Source organism: Mercurialis annua, linkage group LG1-X (genome assembly GCF_937616625.2).
Source record: "Mercurialis annua linkage group LG1-X, ddMerAnnu1.2, whole genome shotgun sequence".
Taxonomy (NCBI): Eukaryota; Viridiplantae; Streptophyta; class Magnoliopsida; order Malpighiales; family Euphorbiaceae; genus Mercurialis; species Mercurialis annua.
The window spans coordinates 65,148,977-65,171,444 of record NC_065570.1 but is presented as its reverse complement, the minus strand read 5'-3'; the positions used below and the strand labels follow the sequence as shown (position 1 = coordinate 65,171,444).

The 22,468-nt window shown below is 29.9% G+C and overlaps 1 protein-coding gene across 2 annotated transcripts; it reads right to left on the bottom strand.

The window, feature by feature from the left end:
• Nucleotides 1–3,612: 3,612 nt before the first annotated feature.
• On the bottom strand, nt 3,613–12,069 carry LOC126662236 (vacuolar fusion protein MON1 homolog). Of its 2 annotated transcripts, XM_050356148.2 has the most exons (14): nt 11,365–12,069; nt 8,903–8,982; nt 8,738–8,809; nt 8,588–8,627; nt 8,082–8,183; nt 7,844–7,965; nt 7,037–7,169; nt 6,812–6,903; nt 6,352–6,433; nt 6,036–6,100; nt 5,176–5,478; nt 4,988–5,079; nt 4,378–4,442; nt 3,613–3,940 (listed from the first exon to the last, which is right to left on the bottom strand). In XM_050356148.2, exons 1-14 carry the CDS (start codon nt 11,851–11,853, stop codon nt 3,845–3,847), a joined length of 1,833 nt encoding a protein of 610 aa, XP_050212105.1. In that variant the 5' UTR covers nt 11,854–12,069; the 3' UTR covers nt 3,613–3,844. The 2 variants fall into 2 exon arrangements, with proteins under 2 accessions (XP_050212105.1, XP_050212113.1); XM_050356156.2 differs by lacking the exon at nt 4,378–4,442.
• Between the last annotated feature and the right edge of the window lie 10,399 nt (nt 12,070–22,468).

The window sequence follows — 22,468 nt, the reverse complement described above, 5'->3', positions numbered from 1 at the left end:
TCGAACAATTTATTTTATTTAATTTTATAGGTTTTATAATTTTTCTATAAAAATTTTGGATCCAAAGTTATTTAAGAAAATACTTACAAATCCTTTCACAACTTGTATTATTACACGACAGAAGAGGGTTTTAAAAAATCAAGCATAATAAATTGGAAAATTTAATTGCGATAAATGATGATCACCTACTATTTTCTAAGTCAATTCAAAACTGGGTTTGATTGAGATGTCCACATAGTAAATGTCTCCAAAAGTCGGTTGACAAGGGAATATCAATTTTAAAGCTTATCATTCAGTATTAAATAAACTTACCTACTGTAATACTATTCAAATCGTATTTATTAGGCCTAATGGTAAAAAAAACTCAAACCTTTACGACTTATTGCAATTATATCCAAACCTTTTAATTTTTACAATAATATTCAAATTGCATTTTTTTGTTGCAATAATATCCAAATTGCATTTTTTGTAGCAATAATAGTCAAATTGATGGCTAAATTTGTTGTTTTCAATTAAGATATTAGGCTATTATTATGTTTTGATGTATAATAATATAGTAAAAGTCCCAAAAAAATGGCAAAAAACTAAAAAAAAAATCACATAAAAAGTACAATTTGGATATTATTGCAACAAAATAATACAATTTGGATATTATTAAAAAAATTAAAAGGTTTGGATATATTTGCAACAAGTTGTAAAGGTTTGGGTTTTTTTTTTGCCATTAAACCTATTTATTAATTAATCTTAAAAAAGATTGCATCAATATACAATAATGAGGAACTCTCTTTTTTTGGATAATTACAATAATCAAGATTTATCTTAAAAAAACTTATTGCTTTTTTTTTCAATTACAAAGAAAAGGATAAAATATAAACATGGAGTTCGGACCATCGAAATACAATCTCTAATCATGAATTTTTTATCAGACTCTAATCATGATTCATTTGGAAACTTATTACTCATTCTGTGCCATAAAAACAGAAAAAATAGTATTTTTATAAAAATTTAAAAAACTCATAAATTATAGTGCTTCGTCTCATCTTATTTGACAAAATAACTAAATTACTATAAATAAAGTAAATTAATAAATGAGATAGAAAATTGCCTACATTTTCTTCTATTATCATTATTTACTAATTTTAAAATTTAAAATATTTTGCATTGATATGTCATAATAAGTAACATAAAGCCACTATGTAAAATGAAAATTTAAAGTAAAAATTACAGTTATGTTAATTTTGTCATATAAAATGGAACATCAAAAACTCCATATTTTGTCAAATATAATGGAACGGAGAGAGTAGTTAATATATTAAAATATTTCTATAAGACCCTCTAAAGTTTCTAAAAGTGAATCATTATAAAATTACTATATTTAATGCTCATATAATAAAATTATAAAAATAATTCAATAACTATATATATATAAAAAAATTGGAGAGGGGCACTTACGTAAAGAATCATGGAATCGATCCCACGACCTATCAGATTGCTACTCAGCACTCATCATTTGAACAATAGCTTATTGGATTCATAAAAAAAAAAACTACATCTCATTGGATTCGATAAATTTTTTTAAAATTATTTATAAATGTGATTATTTTTTTATTTTTATAGAACAAAAAAGTGTATTATTTTTGTTTTTATAAGATGGAAGTAGTATTTAATAATTTTGAAAATGTACATTACCCTAAACTATGCTTAATAATTAATAATTTTAAAAATGTACATACCCTAAACTATGCTTATTAATAATTTAATTGGATTTTAGTTTCTAATAATAAATTCATGTTATAACGACCAATATTTTGTATTATAATGCATCTTTGAATTGTGCTCTATAAAAGACAAGACACCCTAAAAGTAGATTTTACGGGCTAACATTTATTTCGATTCACAGACTGACCATATTGTATCAACAATACACTATAGTTTATAACATTTTCATTGTGTTTAACCTGGAAACAATGTCTTTGGCAAAAAAAAAAACCTGGAAACAATGTCAGAAACATGATCCCTTAATTAATAATGTATCAAGTTACATATATGATACAGTAAAATAAAACTGAAATATCGCATTTAAGGGTAACGAGAAAAATGTTGATGAATATCAACTTAGGATACATAAAATTTCATAGGGTTATTTTAATAGTCAGTCCCTCAACTTTCATCACTCCCACCATAGTTTCTAAATTTTAATTTATAATTACACTCTACATGAACTTGTATTATGTAGCCGTATTATTCCCAGCGTCATTCCAGCTCTGTTTTCATCAAAACTTAATAATATATCGGCCAATTGGAGTCCTATTAATATCATTATTAAAATGTGTATATGTATAATTAAATAGAACTTCAGTTCGCCGCCACATCATTATATTTTGATAAAAACAAAGTTGAAGTGACGCCAAAAACAATAGTGACACATAATACAAATTTAAAGAAAATATAGTTACTAGTTACTCCCTCCATTCCACTTTAAATGACGTTTAATGCTTTCCGGTCCAATTTATTTGATGTTTTCAATTACCAATGCATTTAAACTACCATTTTCTCTATCATACTCTTATTTATTATAAATTACTTTTAAAAATATAGTATAAAAGTAGTAATAAATAAATGAGCAAGTTATTATAAAAATACTATAGTATTTAATACATATATTGATTAGGTTTCTTAATCTATGTGCATAATCCTAAAACGTCAATTAAAGTGGAAGGAAGTAAAATTTATGGACTACGCTAGAAAATAGACAAAAGTTGAGGGATTCTGAGTGAAAATCACCCAACTTTCCATACAGACGTAGTGACGAACCAAAATGAAATGAGGCATGCCCTACAATTAATTTCTTTTAAATATTTTATGGGTGATACGCAAAAAGAAATTAAATGTGGAGCACAGAATTAGTATAGTTAGCACATATGTTTGAACACGTAATGGAGAGACAATGAATGGCATGTGCTAATGCAATAAAGAAAAAAGAGGGACATCACCTCAGCTGGGACCAAATATTAATGACTGCACAAACCAAGAGAAGAGAAGTGAGCCGTTCAAGCAGGTCCGCCTGTACAAGCAAGAAGCAATATGGCCACATTTACCAATTTGGGTCAGTATATTCACAAAATGTACTGCAAAATTTCCACTTCAGAACATCTAAAACATCCCATCAGATCTACCTACAGTCATCTCAACTTTCAAGCTTTTACTACTACAAGACCACATATTCTTTGACCCCAAATGTTCTGAATTCAAGTGTAAAAGGACCTCCGTAACAAGTACCAAGTTTCTAATATAGACAAATCAAACGCTTCACAAACTAATTATCACCAAACATTTCAGATAACCATTACCTGTATGATTCGGTTAGTCGATGTGCATTGCTGATCTTGTTTCCATGAAGAACCATGAAGCTCGAGTATTGAGCAATAAAGATCATTAATGCGGAAAATATCATTCTATCACAGGCATTACACGATTGAAGTTCGACTAACAAATACGTTGAACGTGCTAAGCACAAAGTAATAATTAACAAACATAACTTCTCGACCCAATGGAGGAAATAATATCTACAGTATCCACTAATAACCTCCTTTCCTGATGTTCTCTATAATGTGGAAAATCAAAATACTAATACATTAGATGTTAAGAATAAATTATTGCTTACATTTTGTGGCAACTGATGGATGCACATATAGCAGTGTTTTTAGAAGGTAAACAGACTAAATCGATACTCTTCAACTGTTACTATGTGCAAATTCATAGTGAGTAGCGGAAAATTGCGGGATTTTTATAAAATTAATAAATACTAGTATACACGCAGAGTTGCTAATAATATTTTGGGATATCACCATGAAAAAGGGCCTGCTCCCAACACAAAAATCTCATTTTCAACATCTTTCACCCATTGACAAATCCTGTTACAAGTCTTTATTGCCAAAGCCTGCAATCCAATAGAGACAAAATGATCAGTATTCCAATTAAATTATAAAGATGCCAAAGATTAGACAACACTATAAACCAGATGGTATTGTTCCTTCTTGGTATGCAATTAATTGTTTCAAAGATTAAATTTAATTGATTGGATACTTGAAAGAAGTCGACAGAAAAAGACGTAGTTGGGATTTATATTCATGCCCTGTCTCTTGCAAATATTCTGCGTTTTGATCGGTCCTTCCAAGTTGATCATAATTGTAGATCTGATGTATCTTAGAATTTAACTTAATTGATAGTCAACTCTGATACAAGCTACATAAGGCAAGCCTTCATATCTGGGTGCTAGGTTTGAAGTTCGATTTATACCAGAGAACAATTAAGTCCATCCACATTTTATGAAACTCAGTAAAAATTAAGCACTACATGCATGAGCAAATGCCAAACCTTGTCTGCTAGTGGATCAAATGCTGCATAAAGTTCAAAATCTGGGGTGACCCAACAGAGTAGAACTGTTACAGAACAAAGATAAACAAAGAAAAAGAAAAGAAATTATATTTCACCTTGACAACTTCTGAATTGAACCTAGAAAGAGGTTAGGAAAAGGTAAGACATGCATCAATTACCAAAATAAATTTCATATACTGCGAAAATTTAAATATCAATCACAAATATTCAGTAACTCCTAAAACTATAATTCTCACGGCTTAAAATTTGTCAAGATCTTTGGTCTATGCGTTAGAGTAATAGCAATCACCAACTCTTGAAAAAGGTATAAAATTTCAATTGAAGTCCAATAATTCTACTGAGACATTTGAGACATTCTCAGTGTAAGAGTAACCACACACTGTTATAGCAACCTTTTCAAATGAAGAAACTCTCATTTAGGGCCATATTGTTTTCAAATTATATTTTCTAGTTCTCACATGACATCGACGAAAAATAGTGAACCACGAGAATCACGAATCTTAATACCCATGTTAAAAAAACTCAACGACTATATTAGCTAAACCAAAATATATCAGAAGAGAACATAACATAATAGAATGCAATTTACCATAAGTCTCATCTCTTCTAAACTGGGTTTTGTGTGGCCCATTTCCCTTATCATGCATGGAGGTATAAAGCTTCTGGTAAGCTCTATATAATCTGCAAACAGAAAAAATGGTTCATCAACTGATAAAAAAAGCCAGCAACCATCTATGCCATGAAGTGTTGTCAAAAGAATGTTTTTACAGATGTTACCTTTTCTGCTGCTGCGGACTGTTAATAGGGGATGAGAACTCGGATGATACATATTGATCCAAATATATACTGCGATACATAAAATGCCAAAGGCCAGCAGGACCACCGATTCCCACATATGATTCCCTGAATGCCTCAGGAGCATCAGTTGGTAATTTATGCTGTCCCAAATGGGAAGCGGGAGTCCCAGTATGAGGCAATGGATCACCAGGCAGATCCTCAACACGCATCCCACCATCTAACATGGATCTCTGAATTTCGCTGAGAACATTGGACTTCAGAAGAACCATTTCAATACGAATCCTGTAAAGTTTGTCACAATTCCGTTTACTCAATAAGCTAACAGGTGTTTCAGAAGAGTATCAGCATTTTATTTCTAACACAGCATATTATTATATAACAAATAATCATGTCTCTTCCTTTTCCTCAAAAAAAATCCTGGTACATAAAGTACCCTGAAAATAGATCATGTGATGTTATTTCCTTTAACCAAGTCTCAATGTTAAATGATAACTAAATAAAATAAGAATAAGTTGATATTTTGTGTATATCCATACACCAGTCTATCATTCAGATATGGCGCATGCAAGCAATCCTTTGGACGTTATGCACGAGAATTGGGGATAAATGTTCAGTAAATGTAAAGGTTTTAGCACTATAAAACCTGAAAAATATTTGATTTTAATTTCCAGCACCATGTTAAAGATAAAAGAAATTTTAAATAATACAGCATGACAGCATTTTCTGACTTTCTTTTCTAAATTAATACAAACAAAACAAAAATTTCTGAGTCTCTCTCTCCATTTTTCTTCTCTATACTTCATTCACTCTAAATTATCTGAACTCACAAGCAGATTTACCTGCAATCTTTAAGATGATAAAAGGCATCCGAACTAGTAGTAAGCAGCATCAGGTATGTGTCAGCCTGCCAAACAAAAGTGCATGTCATGTCAACTCTCAATGCCTTCATCCCAAGTTAATGGGGTCGGCTATATGGATATTAATTTTCCACTTTAACTTAGTTTGGGCAATATCTTCAAAGAAACCATTAGTGCAAATAAAGTTATACATTTATAATAAAGGTCAGTAACTCCTAAAAGTATAATAGGACAATTAAAAGTATGAAATTGGTTGAATAAACATCATTGTAATGACATGAAACCATATAAGACTCACATCAAGATAGTGGACATAAGCATACAAAAATGCCATAGGATTGTATCTTGGCAGGCAAATTGGTGAGAAAGACTCTGAAGTTCTGCATAAATCCCAAATTAAACAGAGGTTACTTACTATAGAAATCACAGTTGCATAATATTTATGAAATTAACAGCTCAATTGAAGCAAGAAGAAAATAATGATAAAGAGAAAGAAAGGAACTCAAATTATGCATTATAAAAACAGAAAGTACTAGCATAGTTGAAAATTGCACCAAAAAGAACAAATATGAAATCGTTTTCAACTCTTGTAATGAATGGGAGCAACTGTAAACAAGGAGCTATAAATCAAGAAAATGAGATTTCACTAACATGACATTGTAACTATTGTAAAATGTTCATTCAGAAGCTCTTAGTAATAATAAATATTAAACATGCCAATAGCAGGTCAGTAGCAGAAGAGAGTTAGTTCTACTTACCTAAATGATTCGGATGACATAATAAAGTTGGAAAGCAGCAGCATATCATCAGGATGAAGAGAAGCTTTTTGGGCACCAACTAAATTCACAACCTGTTTATGGCCGTAAAAAGCTCAACTTGTTATAAGAAGGAAACTAACTACAAGTCTACAACAATAAAGGAATTATGAAGCCTGCATAAAAATGAGCAGAAAAACAACAGAATGAAATGGAGTATATATATACCTTGTGTTTGCACATTAAAATTGCAAAGAGGACACCTGAATCAGCAACATCTTGCAATATAGCACCCGCAGCTTGCCTTGTTGCATAAGCTAGAGGAAGACATGTGTATGCATGAAGAAATATCGCTGGATTCCTGACGAAGGGGAAAAAAGAAAAAGACATTACCCTCAGCATAATCTGATTTTTATGGGGCAGCAAGACGTGGAAGCTCCACTATGCAATTTTCTTAAATCTAAAAAAGTAAATTAAAGGGGAAAAGAATATGTAAAAATGCAGCTTATATATTAATACTCGCTTATGTCGAAAGGTTATTAGCACAAGCACATGCACACAGCAAAGGAAGAAAGACAAAATAAACACCGTCTCTTGTAGTTCAAGTATTATGGGACAGGTCAACTGAGGCCACAGACTTGTAGTCTTGTAGTTATTTGACACTCATCCTATGTAAACAAACACACAACTGTAGCTCTTATGCATGGCAATTTTTAGTGTAATCATATAATGTTGCAATTTGCATAATAAACTATGCAGATCATATTCAGGTCCCTAAATTATCTCCATTCTTGATATTCTAGACCTGTTCATGCACAATACTATTGTAACACAGGGACTTTCATATTCTTATTTAATATCATGTAGGAAACTTTTATTTCAATAAATATTGCTCGAATTTTGACGGTGGTTTCTATTCATTTCCTTCAAAAACTCATTAAAATCAACAAAACTAGAAAAAAGAACTAAAACCCATCAAAAGCAGGAACCATTTTATCATTTAGCATAATAAGTCACGGGGACAGAGAAACAAACCAGCTAAATGAATGTATGAGAGATGAAAAGACAACATCTGTTCCTCCAAGCAAGGGCGTCATATCAAACTTCGGATTCTTCTCGAAACATCTATTTACTGCCTTTGTTAAAATGAGTATCATCTGATCCACATTGCAATAAATAGGATAAGAAACAATGGAACTGCACAAACAATTTTAAATAACTGAAAAAGGTTAACAAAAAACTAAAAATGGGGAGAGAGTGAACCAGTGACTACCTGACCATAGATAAGCTCCAGCTGCCCCCTCAATGCTTCATATGGTTCTTCTGTGCAACTGATGCAAACCAAGTAAATCGGTCCTTTGACAAGAAAAACCACCTTAGCAAAAAAGAAAAATCACATATTTTAGTACCTTTTTATATGTTACAGTTTTTCATGCATCAGAAAAAATATGTATGCCAGTGAGGGCCTAGCCTTGATGGCAAAGGCCTCTCCAAGTGCATCAAGAAACCCTCTCTAACTACCTGAGACCCTAGTAATCGGAACCCTATCTATGTAAAAAAATTATGTATTTCACCAACAAATAAAGAGCATGACATTTACTGTGCATTCTTCAGTTTTTCACCAGCTAGAGAGCTTGCACAGAAATCATGTTCAGGAAACACAGGCATTACTAATGATTAGTATGAAGCTTTGAGAGTGTAGTAACTCAGTAACATTTCCTTTAATTCCAATGCAGCATTCAAATTACCAAGAAAAAATATAACACAGAGTGAACCAACCTGGTGCTTTCCTGCCCTAACCAATTTGACACGATCCTCTCTGGAAAACAGATTTGGAAGGAAGCTATGGTAAGTTCTACATATATTAGAAAGTAGAATTTATCCAATCAACTGATGTTGATACAGGCAAGCTTTCTTAAATTCACGTACCCATTCTCCACAAACGAAATGATGGCTTGCAATGTTGCTGAAAACCCTGCCAGCTTGTGCTCGTCGCCATATCTGAAATATTAATAGAGAGTTTTAAATCAAATTCTATGATGCATTCAGGTAGATAAAACTCAATACTTTGCTCTTCTGGAATCTAGAATAAACCTTGAATAGATCGGTTTCCCAGAATGACTCAATATAAAAAAATGCTTCTTCCTTTTCCTCCATGTTATAGAAGCATCATCCTGCACTTCATTCATTAATCAAACAAGATATAATATTATAGGAGTCCAATAAAATGAACAGAAACAGATGACAGAAGCATGTAAATGAACAGAATGATGAATTCACACACACACATCAAATCATGTTAACAAGTGGATTACGCAGTGATACATAGTATACGACTTAATTCATTTATCTGCTATTTTATGTCAAACGGCAAGCTTGGACGGGCAAGGTTCTCTTTTGAATCTTTAAGCGAGTTCATGCTTTTAACCTAGGTAGCATGGAAACGGAAACGGGAAACGGACAAGACAGGAAACGGACACGGGGAAACGTGTAAATATTAAAAATATATGGGTATTTTTATAATTTAAAATTTTCATATATATATATATATATATATATTGATACAAATATTACATTATTAAAATACTAATAATATAATTATTAAAAATATTCATTTTAAAAAAAAGTTGATAAATATTAATAATAAACACCCAATTATACATATAAATTAATTTGTTACAACTAAAAGCCCAAGCTCAAGCCCATCTTAGGGAGAAGGGACTTGTATTAACAAAGTAATGACGCAATGTAACCATCAACGCATTTCCTTTCGTCTTCTTCTCCTTCCAACTCTCTGTTTCTATACATTTTCTGCATGTTGCAGATTTTGAGGTTTAAAAATCTTCAACAAATTCAAAACTCTTATCTCACTCCTTCTTGCATAAATCCTTCTTCAATCAATTCGAAAATAAAGTTAAAAATTTACATTGAAAAAGCTTAAGCGATATTCCAATGAGCGGTGCAGTAAATTTCACGCGACCAGAGGAGGTTTCATTCAAGAAATAAATGATGAGAAAATTTATCAGATTGTTGAGTTTGTGATACATAGCACAGTAATTAGAAAATAAGGTGCTTGTTTTTGTATAGGAAAAATAATCTCTAATTTTTTATAATTGCAAAAGTGCCCGACACGTTTCATACCAGTTTCCCCAACGTTCCCGTTTCGGAAACGTGGGGAAACGCGGAAACGTTGATGTCTCAACGTTTCCATGCTTCCTAGATTTTAAGAGAGTGTACTAAGAACATCCAAGTTAGGCGAGTGATACGATTGAACAGATCATTTCAACTCTTCCATAGAGAAATGGGCTCCAAATGCTTACGAGCAGAAAGAAACTGCAACAAAAATAGAGTTTTGCAGTCCTTTTTCTATTTTCCTATGAAGCACCGACGCTCCTCCAGAGTGCCGTATGTAGGGGGACACACCAGGGACACGTACCCGACATGGAAAATCCCATTCAAAGAGAGGGGACACTTCGGGGACACTTCGGGGGTATTTTTGTTAATTTGAAATCTTTTTTCAATATGGATCTTTTTCTATAAGAGCCTTATGTAAATGGGCCCAAAACCCGAACCCAATTAGACAACCCTAATTCCAATTAGAATAAAAAAAAAAACTTATGCTGCAGCCTACAATACCAAACAGGGGCAGCAGCCAAAACATGCTACAACAACTGTCTCCTGTCCTCAACACTGCAGCAGCCTACAAGCTCTTTAAATCATCATCTATTTACTCACTTCTAGTTTTTCTATTTTTCTACTAGAATTCAAAATTAGAAGCTTTACTTACTTCTATACGAATAAATATATATTTTTAGAAAAAAACTGCCGTGTCCCCGCCGTACCCGTATCCTATATTTGTTTTTAAATGTTGGTCCCCATACCCGTACTGGTGTCCGTACCCGTACCTGTATCGGTCTTCATAGCTTTTATCAATGAAGAAAAGCAATGAAAGAATGTACCATAGCAGCAGCTGACTAACCCGGACAGTAAAAGTAGAGTTTTTACCCTCTTGCATTTTCTTAGAGTTTACATTATTGTTCATGGCACCCTAATTTACTAGGAAAAAGAAAAAGCTACCCATTCATCAAGTCAGTCAGCATGCGAGAGAAGTTGTTTAACTATTTTGTAAATTGAGCACTACAAAACCAGTGCAGCAGCAGCTGATGATTATTTTCCATTCTCTAACCCTTATCTAATTGAGCAAAGATTTTCACCAGCTAAATTAAAAAAGAAGGTTCCAATCACATATCTCAACTGATGAACATTTATATAGTATGAAGAATACTTGCTAACTTTGGAAGTCATAAAATCTAAGAAAAATTTACGAAATATGTACAATCAGATTAACTTAACAAATTACTAAATTTTATTATCTTTAATAACGCAATGCCGATTAGATATCTCTTAGTCTATCAGTTGATCAAGTCTTTTTGAATCTCCAGTTAGTGTTATTCATTTGATCAACTAAATTGAACTCCACCATGGAGTACAATGCACAATATAGGCAAGTTAAATTGATTAAAAACTAATTAAGTTATGTCAGTAAATAACAGTACCTCATCGACATGTCGTTTTCCAGGCGTCCAGCTGGTTTGCGAGTCGGAACGGAAATCAACACCATCGCGGTCCTTGCTAATCTCCTGAATTTCATCATCATCTTCATTAGTAGCATTACTGCTGCCTCTCTCACCGGCGTATCCGCTACTGCTAGGGCTTGGCGGCGCATCAACTTCAACTTCCGAATTCGTCCTCCTAATGCTACCGCTCTCTTCAATTCTGTCTTCTTCAACTTGAATTTGAATATCATTACTTTCTCCGTAATTACCGTTCTCCTCAACTGATCCATTATTAAGCCGTTCTTCTGATTCTCCAACAGCAACAGATTCGGCGTCGTTTTGGTCAAGGAATGCTTCTTCTCTTTCTAGCTCCCGTTCATTTAGGTTATTAGATGATTCGCTTAAGGTAACGGATTGGAATTGGCTTTCGAGATGCTTAGGGTTAGAATCGGAATCATCGCCGGAGGAGGAACTTGAACTGGAGGACATTGGTGTAAATTAACCCAGAAATTTGATTTTTTCGGCGGAGGTTTTGAATAAGAAATTGAATAGTTTCGAAGCTGAAGGTCGTTGAAGGTCTACCGGTCGTCGATGACGATGATGAGAATGGTGGTGGATTCGAGAGGATGGTGTCGTGACTCTGACCGGTAGGTGGTTGTTATGGAAATTTCGGGTTATTTGGATCCGAGTCTTTTTTTAATTCATTTTGGACTTGAGCTGAACCATTCGATATATTTATTGGACCGAATAATGCAGCCCATATGTGTGTAACTACGGGCCTGACGAGGATAATTCACTTCAAGGGTTATTTAAGGTTTAACTTCTTTTTTAAGGGTTATATAAGTTGATTTTTAAAGAGCAGTCAAGATTCTACAAAATTGAGTTCCCCGAGGAGCAAATCATCCAATAAAATGTATAGTGTTTGAGGGGTTTTGTGGTGTAAGCATTGAAATATATCTCTGATGAGACATGAGAGTTGAAAAAAATTAATTGCACACAAATAAGGCCCTACACCTAAAAACAATTGCAATAATGTGTAAAGAAATATAAATGCATTCTTGACACTTGTGCTGCAAAAAAGAAGAAGCAAATCTTATCTTTGTATAGGCCACGTGGCATGGGGCCCGTATAATGAATCTCGTGAGCAATTAACTAAAACGCGAACGTTTCCAGCTATAAGTGTAAAGTCCTTTACAATGTACAAAACTTTTCACTTCAATTTTAGAATATAGATATATAGATGGTTGAACAATTAAATGTTCACCAACATAGAAACTAGGCACAACGGCACAACCCATCTCTACGACCCTCCATTTTTATAATTTTTTTTACTTTAAATCCCTTCACTTTCATTTGTAAATACCGTGTTCTTATATTATGATATTTTTTTATCCTATGTCTTTTTTCCTTTTAATCAGATTTTCAAATTTTTCAATTATTACAGTTTTAGTCCTTTAACTTTTATTTTTTCAAAGCAGTCCAGAAATGTTCAGAAACTTACTAGGCTCTGATGCCATCAGTTATGAGCCTACTCCTACAAAGACGGACTTAAAGAGTTACTCAAAGATCCTTAAAATTTGTGTCTGTTATATCTGGAAGCTGAACTAGACTCCTTCAACTTCTCATACTCATGAAAGTATCGAGAACTTGCAACAAAACCTAATGGTTCTCTATTTTTAAGAAAATGATTTTCAAATTCACTCTATTTACGAGTTAACTCTTTTAAATATTAGAAAAACTTTCTATATATTTATTTAAAGTTTCTATAATTAGAGAATTAAGACGATCAATAATATAATTTAACAATCCTATTACTGGTTCCTTACCTACTCCGTGATCTAAATGGAAACAATCAGGATGAGAACAATATTTTGGGCGATCATAGTCCTAATGCGCGTTCGTCGCTGAGAAAGACGAACATGTCTTCCTTAGTGAGGAAGACTAGGTCGTTCTAATCTGGTTTGTTTTTCTCGTGACGAACCCGCTTTGGGTTCGTCACGAGAAAGACGAACGAGTTAATTTTTAAATATAATTTATATTTTTAAAAATATTTTTTATTATAAAAAATTATTTAATTTAATAAAATTAATTAAACTTTTGCTATATTAATTCATTAATTAGAAAATATTAATTGTTTTGAATATACGTCGAAGTCGTAAAAATTGCAGCGAGGATGAAAGAATGTGGCAGTAGATTTTTTTAAAATATTATAATATTTAAGTGAAAATTTATTATTAATTTTCTAATTTATGGAGAAGAGAGTTTTTTGTTCTTTTTTTATAGCATTAAGTGCTTTTTAAAAATTATACTAAAAGTAAAGGATCAAATTGACATTTCTTTTCAAGTGAAAAAATGTCAATTTAATTTTTTAGGGTGGAATTCGATAATAAAGGTGTGAATTTGGGTGAATTAGACAAAATTTCAATGTCGGGATGCAACTGAAAAGGAGTTAAAAAGTCGATTTTTTTTTGATGATTTAGCCTAAAAAATAAAATATTAATTAAAGAGCAAATTACTGTGAGGCCCCTCGCATTTGAAATAATTCACACTTTAATCCCTTATGTTTGAAAACTAAAATATATGGCCCCTCACTTTTGCTTCCGTCAACAATTTAGTCCATCTATCTATTTTTTTTGGTAGTTAACGAAGTCAAAGGACTTCGGGGTAAATTAATTTTCAAATCTGAGGGACGAAATCGTTGACAAAAACAAAAGTGAGGATTGAAATTGTTGAGAAAAATAAAAATGGGGGACCATATAGTTTCGTTGACTTTATTGACTAACATCCAAAATGGACGGAAGGACTAAATCGTTGAGAAAAATAAAAGTGAGGGGCTATATCATTCGACTTTCAAATAAGAGGGACTAAACTGTAAATTATATCAAATGTGAAGGGTGTTATAGTAATTTGCTCTTAATTAAATTGACTTACACCATTTATTTTTTAATAAATGGTGCAGATTGTAAACATGACCTTTAAATTGAAATGAATTTAAAAAAACCCTAATTTTTAGAATATAAAATTAGAATCTCTATAAAAATAAAATTTCTTTAAAGAGGAGTTAGTGAAATAAACAAATAAATAATAATTAATGGACAATGTAAATCTTTTTTTTTTTACATTTAACTTTTTATGATAACTATAATTATTTTTTATAAAATCAATAAATTTAAAAGCAAACAAAATATAATCTGGCATATTTAATGACATAAAAAACGTATCTAAAAGGGATTTTATAATTAGTAAATTTAGTGATATATATTATATAAATCTATCCTCTTTATATTTGCAAGTGATAGAAAAATTTAAATCCGAATGATGACATCTGAAAATTTGAATATTTTTAAATCTATTTTTAAATATAACATTAAATGTTTAATAATTACATAATTAATTACTAATAAAAAAAATTAAATTCTTATATTTTTATTTTTAAAGTTATATTCAAAATTTATTTTAGAATTTTAACCATATCCGTCCCCAGTTTTATGTAGTAAATCAGTAATAAAACAAAGATGACAACGTCATTTCAACATAGAAACGACATTTTCAATATTACTATGTCGCCATAAAGTGAGAATATAAAAAGATAGACATGACTACGAAAACGACAACTTAACCTATATAATACGACAGGTTTCTCGCTCATCGTTTTTTTTATCAAATGGTCAACTAACCGTTCATTATCTTTGACCCCACCGAAAAATCCAATGAACTTAATCTAACGGTCTAAAAGGCTTATATCATTTCGCCTTACAAAAGTAACGGTCCTTATTGGCCACAATTATTTCTTGTGAGGACCAGCTTACAGCTATTTATCATTAGGATATTTTATTCTCTTGCAATATATTTATGTGGTTTATATGTTTTTGGCAAAAACTAAATAATTGAGAAGGTTGATGTAATAACAATGTTGTCCTTTGTGTTTGGGTATTTTAAAGGATTATTATAGTAGATGGAGGTGGTTTTGGTCCTAATATATGTGTCATTTTCTTATAAAAGTGGCATATGATCTACTAAAAATAACCTATTTCAACCGGTTCATAACAAAATACTATCATATGATTGAATTTTATAAATTTTAAAATGATACAAGTAATTAAATACTTTCATATGATTGAATTTTATAAATTTTAAAATAATACAGGCTTATAAAAATTCAATATACATTGTAACCAAAAAGAAAATTCAATATACATCAAATATTCGATCATTGTCTCAAAAAAAGGGGGAAAATTGATCATGGTACAAACAGAATATCTGGTTGGGAAGCAAAATTTAATAAAAAATTATAATCGACAATTTTTTCTTACTAATCTAGACAAAGTTTGGAATTTAAACTTTCTTTCTAAAAAAATTATGCCCCAACCGCCTCCGAACAAAACGGACGAGCGGTTTCGCCTGTGCATAACTGAGCTACTGGGTTCGATCATTTATGTACATATTTAGAATTGCTATTTTTAATTTTTAATTTTTTAATTATATAAGATTAATAATGTATAAATAATTGAATGAGATAGACTAACAAATTCGATTTAAATAAAAAAGATTCCCTTAAATTGTTAGTTTGTTTGTCCAATTAAGTTAAGTCGTATTGCTTTCAATATTTTTAATTATTATTTTGTTTTGTATAAGTCAAATATTACTTAATTTATCAATACATAAATAATATCTCTTCCGTCCCATTTAAAAAATTGACGCATTTCATATATATTTATTCCATTTCAAAAGTCATTTTTACATTTTTAGTGTCAATTTATATGGGATTTTATTTTGTACCAATTCTTTTATAAAATTGATGAATAGTATGATTTTTAAATACAATTTATAAGGCTACGTCATTATATTGTTTTTTAATTCATGAATAGAAGGCTTATGTTATTTTTTAAACGGAATAAAAGGAGTAATTTTTCTATTCAATCATTAAATATACAAAGTAAAAAAAAGTGGGCACCATAAAAATCACATCTCTACATGATTGGGTGCATTGATGAGTATCGTAGTGTGCGAGTTCGGAAAAAATAAGAAAGGCAGTTGAGGAAGTAAAGACTGCAGCATGTAACTTTTACCTCTCAATTTATGACTTTTTCTTTATTATTCTCGATCTCTTTCAGAAAGATAGATGTATTTTAAATATGCTTTTTGATATATATATATTTACATTTACTTATTTATTTTTGATACAAGCATAAAATCCACAAAGCCGCCTTGATCTCCTTCACAAGCAACAGAAAAGTTCAAAAAAATTCAGATCGGTGATGATTTGATAGAGAGATTCTTAAGTAGACTCAATTTACGACGTCATCCGTGAACTAGCCCATCACATTATGAAACGTCAATAAAAGAGTAGCACTATATATCGTAATTTTGTTTATTACTTATTTACACTTCTGAATAGTAATATTACGATAGTGCCATTATTTTAATGACGTATCATAATATGATAGGTTTAGTTCACGGATGACGTCATAGACTGAGTCTATCTAAAAAAATTTCGTATTGGTAACCACTATGATATTTAAGTCAGTCAATTTTTTTAATAAAGATAATGAATGTAAGGGTCTAAAAAAGCAATATCCTCTTTAGCATCAATCAAAAAGTATTTATAGTGTGGAGAAATATAGCTCACTGATTAAGACGTGGACAACATCCTTTTATAGTTTGTGTTTACAAATAAAATTTAATATTATCTAAATTTTAAAAGACATTTAAAATATACCATAAGAAGGCATATTATTAGAACAGAGATATAAAAAGTAATCAAATATTCCTTTTTTTATTGTGGATTATTCTTGTTATGAATAAATATTACTCCCTCCGTCCCGTTTAAGAAGTCCCATATTCTATTTTGGGATGTCCCATTTAAAAAGTCCCATTACTATTTTTAGAATACTTTTCCATTGAATATCCTATTTTACCCTTATTTTAGTTATCTTAAAAGAGTTTTATGGAAAATTCCACTATCATTAATAGGGGCAAAACATGAAAAAACATGAAAAGACAAGAATAATTAATGTTTTCTTAATCTGTGTGTAAAGTCAAATGGGACTTCTAAAATGGGACGGTGGGAGTACAATTTAGTTATAAGACTTTGTTAAATGAGTAATATTTTTCTTGGTCGAGCAACCAAAAGATTACTTATTTTATTACCGCAAAGAGAGAGTTACACCCAAAATTCAAAAGCCAAAACCTATAGGCTAAACAACCAACAACAACATAAAGTAGAAAAACAAACCAAACTAAGCAGCTACAACACAAAACCAACCAAAAACTACAAAGAACCAACATAACGACAAAATGAAATCAATGACCAGAACTGCCTCTGATCCTCATTGTCCTAGCCTTGGACATATCAAATAGTTTGAGTATAGGAACACTTGAAGAACATATGATCCATGTTCTCAGAATCACTCCCACAGAGGCTATAAGTATCTGAATCAATAACATGTCATTTCACCAATTTATCTTTAGCTACGGGTTTCGGAGCTACCATTCTCATATTCTAGCGCCGATCACGATCTATAATTTTGGATCGTGACATGAATGTTAGGCTTGTTACAGATTTCGGAGCCAAGACTCCCATTCTCTAGCTCCAGTCACGGTCCATGATTTTGGATCGTGACAGTAGGTTAGTGATTACTCTTGAAAAATCATCTTATTGTGAATTTACGTTTAACTTTTAAAAAAACCTTTATTGTAATTAGTTTGATGTAAGTTTAGACACCTTTTTTTAGTGGGTTACTAATCTCAATTTTTAATTGAATAATGGACGTATGGTAGGTTTGTGATCTGAATTACTCCAAATATTGTGTTTATATTTTCTAAACTCAAATAATTTGTTAATTTTTTAAATACTTAATTCACTCCTCTTAGGTTGCTATATGAATTTAAAATTACATTTTAAAATGTACTCAAATTCCAATTATTTATGACTTAGGCATTAGAACTTGGCTGAACTCTACCGCTTTAATGTCTTTTCTAACTTCATTTGCAATTGCAAATCCTGAAAAATCACTAATGGTGTGTTTACATTAAGGTATGCACGGCTTCTAGATATCTCTGAAACCGAATCGAAAACCGGACCAAAAATATCCAGGACCGAAAAATATCCGTCGACCATTAATTTTTTCCGAACCGAACCTTTTCGAAAATTTTATCGGTACGATTCTGGATCTTAGGTAGATAACTGTATTGAACCGAAGAACTGAATTTATAACCGAAAAACCAAAATTATTTATATATTTATATATATGTACTATTCTATTCTATTTTAAATTTAATTTTTATATTCATATTATATTTGAATTAATAAATTTTGAAATTGTTTTATAATATTAAATAATATATTCCAAATATTAATTTGTGTGTGTATCATTAATTTATATAATTATATAATTTTAAATTTTATTAAATAATTGTGCATATTTAGCAAAAATGATATTTTAGCATTGCGAATGGTAAAGAGTACTCTAAATAAATAATTAAAAAGAAGTGATATTAAATCAGATGATAATATACTTGTTATGTCTTTTTATATTATTAATTAAAATAGTTGGAAATATAAAAATAGTGTAATGCATTAGTAACTAACTTTAGTAAAAAAAAAAATTACTAGCCAACTTATTTAAAGAATCAAAATAATATGTTATAAATAAATTAATATTCGTGTTTCTAGTGATATCCATACTGAACTGTACCAAACCATTAGGACCGAATTTTTGTACCGAATTAAATCGGAAAATAAAATCTCCAAACCAAACCGACTATTTATACGAATCCGGATATTCTATTTTTAATATTTCTGATTTTTGATTTAGTTTCGAAGATTTGTCGATCACCGAATTCCACTAAACCGTGCTCACCGTTTATACTCTTCAGTCCTGTAAATGTTAGATTTGCATCTATCTAGATTTCACGTGAGGCTTCTAATTCCAAAACTTTGATGCTAAAAAATATTTAATTGGAAGATATGTTAAAAGAAACAATATTTAGGATGATTATCTAGCATATCTAATTTATACACATAAATAAATACTTTATCTTATACAAGATCCAATGTCTAATTATTACCCATTTGTCAGGCTTAGTTTAATGATCTAAAGCTAAATTGCTCTTTGATAACCTAACCTATCACAAACCTTATCCCCATTAGCAAGATTAGTTTTGTACCAAATGTTCCCCATCACTAACCCATAAAATGCTTCCATTATCACTAGCATATCTAATTGGACTTTGTGTCCAAATTTTTAATGTTTCATTACTTATCGTTGCTTTAATAGTGGGAACCTAAAAGCAATAAAATTAGCACACAAATCGAAATTTATCCCAAATTAATACCATAACCAGTAAGGGATCAAAAAATTTCTACTACTTATTTTTTTCGTCCTGTTTAAAATAAAATATAATTCGTCTGGTTCATAATATTTATTTAATTTTAGCATAAAATTTAAAAAAATAATCATGTCTTAGTTTATAAGCATATTTACTAAATTAACCCTATCTTAAAATTTAGCTTTAATTACTTAAAAAAATCTCATCTTATAACATTTTTTCGTTTATACACTGACATAAAAAAAATTCATTTGTATCCTTTTTTTAATTTTTCGTTTTGTCCATCCTTTATTTAAAAAAATTGACAATTTAATTAATATAAGGATAAATACAATTTACGATTTTGTATTTAGAAATTATTGATACTTAATATAGATTAAATAATTATATTATAAGTTTAATTTTTTTAAAAGAAGAATGTGTTTTTATAATATTAATAACATTAAAATCTAATTAGAATATAGGACAAATTTTTTTTTTGAAATAAAAAAAGTTCAATCTAATATTTTAGGATAGAGAGGAAAACAAAAAATCAAAAAAAATGGTACAAATGAACTTTTTCCTAACTCAGGATATAAACGAAACAATGTTAGAAGGTGTGGTGTTTTTAAGTGATTAAGTCTAAAACTTATTCACATTAATAACTATTATTTTTATTTGTATATTTATATTAATAGAGGATAAATTTGGAAAACTAGCAATTAATACTCTCTTGATGTTATAAAGTGACAAATATTATAGACTAAATTTTTTTCTCAAATGCGACAAATATTATAAACCGGATGGAGTATCATATTTTTAAGTATTTCATATATTAATCTATATCTTAAATTTTATACTTCCTCCTGTCCATAAAATTTATCACATTTAAGAATATTTTTTAGTCCATAATATTTGTTATTTTAGAGTTTTAAGAAATAATTAATTACTATTTTTCAAATTTATCCCTATTAATAAATAACTCACTAAGGTTAAAAGAACCAGTCAAATCCAAAACTAGTGGTTATTAATATGGACAATTTAGTAAAGTATATATGAATCAAAATATATTTATTAGTTCATTAATTTAAGTGAAATGGCCAAATACGATAAATTTTATACCGTAAAAAGTATCATATTATATGAGAATTCCTCTTATACCCTTTTTTCTAAAATTAATGACTATTACTTAATATATAAATTACAAGACTGCTATTAATAAAAATAAAAATAAAAATAAATACTAATATTTTAATTACTTTTTTAATTTAAATATAAAAAGCATTTGTCTCTCCTAACAAAACAGAGGGAATATAAAATAGATAAAAATTAAAATGGTATATTTTTTCTATCGCAATAGAATTATCTATTTTATTATTATTACACATTTTAAAAAAAAATACAATAATATTAAAAAAATCTACTTTTTTTTACTTTATCTTTATTTAATGTAACAACTAATTTTTATTTATCTATATATTCTTTATAATTTGTAGGGGCGGCTATAACCAGTCCTACATGAAAAAACTTGTTTTTTTTAATTTTTTTCCGGCGAGGAGAGTCGTCCAACCTTCCTGACCCTCCCGTAGTTCCGCCACTGGTTCATAATATTTATTATATTAGAGTTTCAAGAAAACATTAATTGCTATTTTTTCAAATTTATCTCTAACAATAAATAAATTAATAATATTAAAAGAACTAGTTAAACATAAAATTAGTGCTAATTAATATGGAAAATCTAATAAAAATATATACAAGTCAAGACATATTTATTAGTTTTTTAATCCATATAAAATAGCCAAATACGACAAATATTATGAACGGGAGGGACTAATAAATATGACCGATATATTTATATATCTTTTTAACAATCATCCATTATTTTAGTAATTTTTTTTGTAGCTCTTTCCTTGTTATTAAAAAAAATATGATCAATTTTTAAACCATAAGATGTGGAACGCATAATAAACATATTCCAAACCTCTCTCTTTCCTCTCTTATCTTTCTCTTCCTTTTCGTATCAATAAGTCTTTAGTCCCATTTTTTAACTCTTTTATAGTGGGAGAGTTTTTTTTATCTCTTTTTGGCACATTCCCACTTCTAAATCCTTCTATCTTACACCAAACTAAACGGTTTTTTAAAAAAACAGAAGCTTGCCTATCTTTCAGAGAAAAAACACTATAGTGGAGATAATATGTCTTTTGCTTACTTTATTTTGAAGTTGTTTAGGAATTCGAATTGTATTTTACTTGGATGATTTTACTTTGTATTTATCCCTCTCGTTAGCTGCAATTTTGCTTCTGAGTGTTGATTTGCCGTTTCTTATGGCTTCTTAATACAATTTTCATTCATCAAAAATAATAATTATAGCTAGGGTATCAATAATCAAGAGTAAAGTTAGGGTTAATAATATTTATTTTAGTAATTTAAAGTCTGTGGTAGTGAAAGGGGTTTATATCATTTGATTCATCAAATCTAAGTGAATCAAACCCAACTAATCATAACTAATTTTCTTATATTTTTTATAATTACTAATTTTACATTACGTGTTATGCACATGACTCGTCAAATTTAATTATTAATTAAGTTTATTATAATTAAATTTATTTATTTTAATTATAATAAATGTCAAATTAGTTAGAATTTTAGAAATAAATATAATATCTTAATCTATTAATTTTTAAAATTAGTTGACATTAATAATATTTATTTATAGCTTTCATACTTATACTCCATCAATCCATAAAACACAAATAATAAAGGCTTAATTACTTAAAAACCACCCACTTTAAAC

Excerpts from the sequence above, each read along its gene's own strand:
- LOC126662236 (XM_050356148.2), bottom strand. The coding sequence starts at position 11,853 with ATGTCCTCCAGTTCAAGTTCCTCCTCCGGCGATGATTCCGATTCTAAC. Across the intron at positions 7,170-7,843 it reads CTCATACATTCATTTAGCTG|GAATCCAGCGATATTTCTTC; the intron begins GTTTGTTTCTCT and ends CCCCTTCGTCAG. Across the intron at positions 5,080-5,175 it reads AGTCCGCAGCAGCAGAAAAG|ATTATATAGAGCTTACCAGA; the intron begins GTAACATCTGTA and ends TTCTGTTTGCAG.